The 5,133-nt window shown below is 37.3% G+C and overlaps 1 protein-coding gene across 1 annotated transcript; it reads left to right on the forward strand.

Moving 5' to 3' along the window:
- Window positions 1-4,540: 4,540 nt before the first annotated feature.
- LOC311601194 (glyceraldehyde-3-phosphate dehydrogenase-like) lies at window positions 4,541-4,858 on the forward strand (the record flags this gene model as incomplete). Its single annotated transcript, XM_084788601.1, has 1 exon — window positions 4,541-4,858. One exon carries the CDS (start codon window positions 4,541-4,543, stop codon window positions 4,856-4,858), a length of 318 nt encoding a protein of 105 aa, XP_084644727.1.
- Window positions 4,859-5,133: the final 275 nt, after the last annotated feature.

Genomic DNA, 5,133 nt, shown 5'->3' on the forward strand with positions numbered 1-5,133 from the left:
AAATTTTCTATGTATTTGTGTTTGCATGAATGTGTACTATATTTTCTTGAGAATTTCAAAACAGAATCCTGAATTATGAATAACCTTTAAAATCACCCTAAAATTTGGAAGGTAACATAATAGAAAGATCATTTATGCTGGAATATTAATAGTTGGTAAGTCAATTTTACCGCAGTGAATAGCTCAGGTCAAAAGTAGTCTTTTTCTCTAATTATATGGTAAGAAATATCAATTTCAATATCCAATATCAAAAAGTCAATTACTGGAAATTAAATAGGGGTTTGTTTCATATTAAAATATCTTGTCATGATAAATTAAATGATACATTCAGCATAATGGATTGTGTAAAGTTTGTTACAGAAATGGTGTTTATGCATTTGTAGTAGAGTTTCTTAAGCTAGATGTGACAGCTCAGTGTAATCCTAAATAGGCATGAAATTCTGTGTTAATTTGCTCCTCCTTTTGTCAGAAATAAATTCTCGAAAATTTTACTTACCCAGTATCTTATGCCCAATATTAACTTTAGATATAAGATAAGATTTTTAAATTTTCTGTACTGTTATTCATTGTATAAAGCTAAAAAAGAGATACTTGTATTCTTACGATAAAAGTAACTTCCTGTTTTTATTACTACTTACTTTTTCAAAGCATGAATTAGTTTGTGTGGTGCCCGCACCACCGCGGTACTGAGTCGAGGGCAAGGGACTGCGGATTTAACTCATGCACACACACACATGCACACACACACACACACACACAATAACAGAGCGGGTACTTCGTGTTAAGAGAGCAGCAGCCGCGGCAGCGGTTTATTATTCCCCTCTTTCCCAGAGTTCCAAAGAGCCTTCTTATAGGGAGCAAAACAGGAATATTCCTCCCGGGTGAAATCCCTCAAGAGGTAATGGAATACTGGAGGAAAAGTCTCGAGGAAGGGAGGGGCGCGTTCTCAGAGCAGTAAACATGACTAGCTAACCAAGATAAACACAGACATGGAAGCTGCTATAAACAGGACAAGAAACAGCAAGACAGGCAGGCAGCCCAGTCAGGCCTGGTTTCTACAGTTTGCATATATTAAAGTAAATGAATGAATGATTAACAAATATTTTATTTTTTACATAGATTTTAATAAGTTCAGAGACAATTTAAAAATCCTTCAATAAGAATCAAAAATATGATTTGCAATTTGGCTTATTATGGTAGCTAGAGAATTGTGACTTGATTTTCATTATATATTTAGACAGCAGGTAATGTCATATCAACTTAAAAGCTTGGTCATTACTATGACTTCACAAATCTTAATGTGACTAGTTAGAAAACCTTAGTTGAGGTGCCTAGACTTTTGACTAAATGGTAATTTATGCCAATAGAAAAATCTGCATTAACACAGTGAGCTACTCCTAAGTGCTTAGGTCAGTTGTACATTTCATACTTCAGCTGCATAGTCATTATTGCTTTTCATAATCATGCTGCAATGGAAGAGGTACTTTATGATGGTACAGACAATTAATTGAGGTACATTACCTAGAAATTTTAAAAGGTCATATGTGGAACATAATTGACACCTCATAATCCCTATTATAACTAAAATGATTACTAAAATGCAAATTAATTCTCTTTATTTTCCTCAGAATAGCATAACTCCACTTTAGATCTGAATTACATATTTATTTGCTTACACTCTTTAGTTAATTTAAGTCTTCAGTTCCTGCTTTTAAAGAAACATCAATTTTAAAATTGTCAACTTTAAAAATTGAATAAATGTATTCACATAAAACCATTATGAGTTATAACTGTAATTGTATAATATATACATGGAATTTTATTATAATAGCACTTTATGGATATTTCAAATTATTGTCCTTATAGATAATCATGCACTATAAAAGAGTACTTTAAGGGATGAAGAATGTGAAATATCATTTTTTTTCTGAAAAAGTGCAATAAAATAAAGCCTCCAAACTGTATACTAAAATTTTAACTAGTAGTGACAACAAATATTTTTTGTGTAATTAGATCTCTTGAAGGTTGTGAAAACATCAAATTAAACATTTTATTCTCAACATACATGATTTGTGATGTGGAATGACATGGCTGTTTTTCTTATAAAAGAAATGGAAACAAAAACTACAAACAAGAATTCTATCACACCATTGTTATCTTGGAAAGAAAGAAATTCTAAGTTTGATTTTAGTATCTTGAAGTTTATTGACCAACCTCAGAGACTTATGTTTAAGAGATAACTTTCACATATATGTGTATGTGTGTATGTGTGTGTGCGCACACATACACACACACATACACACTCACACACACAAGCTGTATTTAAGTATAATTCTGCCTATATCAAAGTCCAGCTTCGACACCAACTGGGTAAAACTGAGGTGTGACATGAATCCTGTGTCTGGCTGGTCACCGGGTAGATTTTCTCTGAGGGCTACCTTCCAGGCCGGAACTGATAGTTACCAGCAACAGCTTCCATTGATGCTGACAAGTGTCTAAAAAAGAAAGAGAAAGAAGGAGAGAAAAAAAAAACTATGCACACACACACACACACACACACACACACACACACACATACACACACACACTTATACTTGATGATGAAATGAGACAGAATCCAGCAGATAGGTGTCAACAAGCTTCTTCTTCTTCTTCTTCTTCTTCTTCTTCTTCTTCTTCTTCTTCTTCTTCTTCTTCTTCTTCTTCTCCTTCTTCTCCTCCTCCTCCACCTCCTCTTCCTCCTCCTCCTCTTTTTATTACTGTATTCTTATTTTTATCCTTATAGTTTATATGCCCCAACAAAATCTTCCAAACATTACAAAAATCACAATGTGTTTACATTCTATTTTTCTATAAATAAATGATTACAATGGATATACATAGGAAAATCATGTTCTCCAATTTTTACGTATTTTGGGTGAGAAACACATATGAATAACAAGTTATTTCCATGAACCCACATACATTTGTACCTAAACAACTTGTTACATATTAACAGAGTATAAGCATGCAAGGTAATTTCTCATCCAGCTTTTCATTACTGGTAGGCTGCAATTTGTGGTAACAAAGAAGGAATCAACTATCTTAAGAAGTAATCTTATAAAAATTTTAAAAGAATTAGAAATGTAAACTCCTAAATAAAATAATCAGTCATTTCTACTTCAAGTCCTAAAGATGTTCATCTACTCATTAATATGTTTTATTAAATCATATCAGGAAGCTGAGGGCAGAACCATAGAATAAGGAAATCAATTATCATCTCAGTTACCAGTCCAACTTGAAAGACTCATGTCAGCCAATACTACTATGGGTCATTGTTCTTGCTTTGCCAACCTCAAAAAGTCCCCAGCTTTACTAATTAGAGTGTACTTTTTCTTCCTGCATCAGGGCCAATAGCAAAAACATCTTTACCTTACTTTGCTAAGCAATCTGTTTTTCCCAAAGACTTTCTACATCAAAGCCATGAGCCACTAGCAAAAACATCTTCACCTAACAATCTATTTTTCCAAATTCTTTCTAAGAGTAGTGGTCATTGCTAGTGATCTACATCTGCAGGTTCTCCTCAAGGGTGGTGGTTGAAGCATTAATCTGCTCCAGCAGCAGTGCCTGGGAGAGATCAAGCATTGTTCTTGTGTATGCCAATGATACTTCCAAGTGAGGGGCTGGAAGCCCTCTTTATAATACTTATACAATTCACATATTAAGGGGATTATAAGGACCTCAAGGGTAACAAGCAGAGGTATGTTCCATAACAGCATGAAGTCATGAGGACACATAGATCTCGGGGTTATGCCTTGCTGAGTCACAGCCATGGTGGGTTTGCTAACCGGTGGACTGCATTCCATGAGTTCTAGAGCTGTTTTGCTGTTCCTCTTGCATGAACCCTAACATACCTATGCATAGTCAAAGTTGCTCAACTGTGAACCTTCAGCCAGTATTAAAGGAAATAATCTCTGCTCCTCCCTGTTCCAGAGACAGCCGCATTATCTCGTTGCAGTGTCAGCCTCATCCATTGACACGATGGTGAAGGTTGGAATGAAAGGATTTGGCCGTATTGGGCTCCTGGTTATTAGGGATTGCTTCTTTTCTGGAGATTGTTACCTTTGATGACCCTTTTGTTTACCTCCACTACATGGTCTACATGTTTCAGTATGATTTTACCCATGGCAAGTTCTGCGGCACAGTCAAGGATGAGAACAGGAAGCTTGTCATCAACAGGAAGGCCATCACCATCTTCTGGGAGTGAGATCCTGCTAACATCAAATTGGCTGATGCTGGTGCCGAATATGTTGTAGAGTCTACTGGTGTCTTCACCACCATGGGGAAGGCTGGGGAACAATTGAAGAGTGGAGTCAAAAGGGACATCATCTATGCCTCTTTTGTCAATGTCCTCATGTTTGTGATAGGTGTGAACCATGAGTACAATGACAATTCACTCAAAATTGTCAGCTATGCTTCCTGTTCCACCAACTACTTGGCCCCCTGGCCAAGGTCATCCATGAGAACTTTGGCATCATGTAAGGACTCATGACCACAGTCTATGTCATTCACTGCTACCCAGAAGACAGTGGATGGACCCTCTGGAAAGATATGGCATCATGGTCATGGAGCTGCACAGAACATTATCCCTGCATCCACTTGTGATGCCAAGGCTGTGGACAAGGTCATCCCAGAGTTGAATGGGAAGAATTCTGGTATGACTTTCCATTTTCCTACCCCCAGCGTGTCCGTCGTGGATCTTAGATGCATACTGGAGAAACCAGCCAAGTATGATGACATCAAAAATGTGGTAAAGCAGGCATCTGAGGGCCCACTAAAGGGCATCCTGGGCTACAATGAGGACCAGGTTGTCTCCTGAGACTTTAACAGCAACTTCCACTCTTCCATCTTTGATGCTGGGGCTGGCATTGCTCTAAATGACAACTTTGTAAAGCTCATTTCCTGGTATGACAATGAATACAGATACAGCAACAGGATGGTGAACCTCATGGCCTACATGACCTCCAAGGAGTAAGAAGCCCTGGATCACCAATCACAGCAAGGATATAAGAGAAAGAAAGTGGCCCTTGACTGCTGAGGAGCCCCTGCTCCAACTCAGCCCCTCAAATGAGCATTCCTCTTCACAGTTTCCAT

Source organism: Acomys minous (assembly GCF_964271855.1).
Source record: "Acomys minous genome assembly, chromosome: 7".
NCBI classification, from domain to species: Eukaryota; Metazoa; Chordata; class Mammalia; order Rodentia; family Muridae; genus Acomys; species Acomys minous.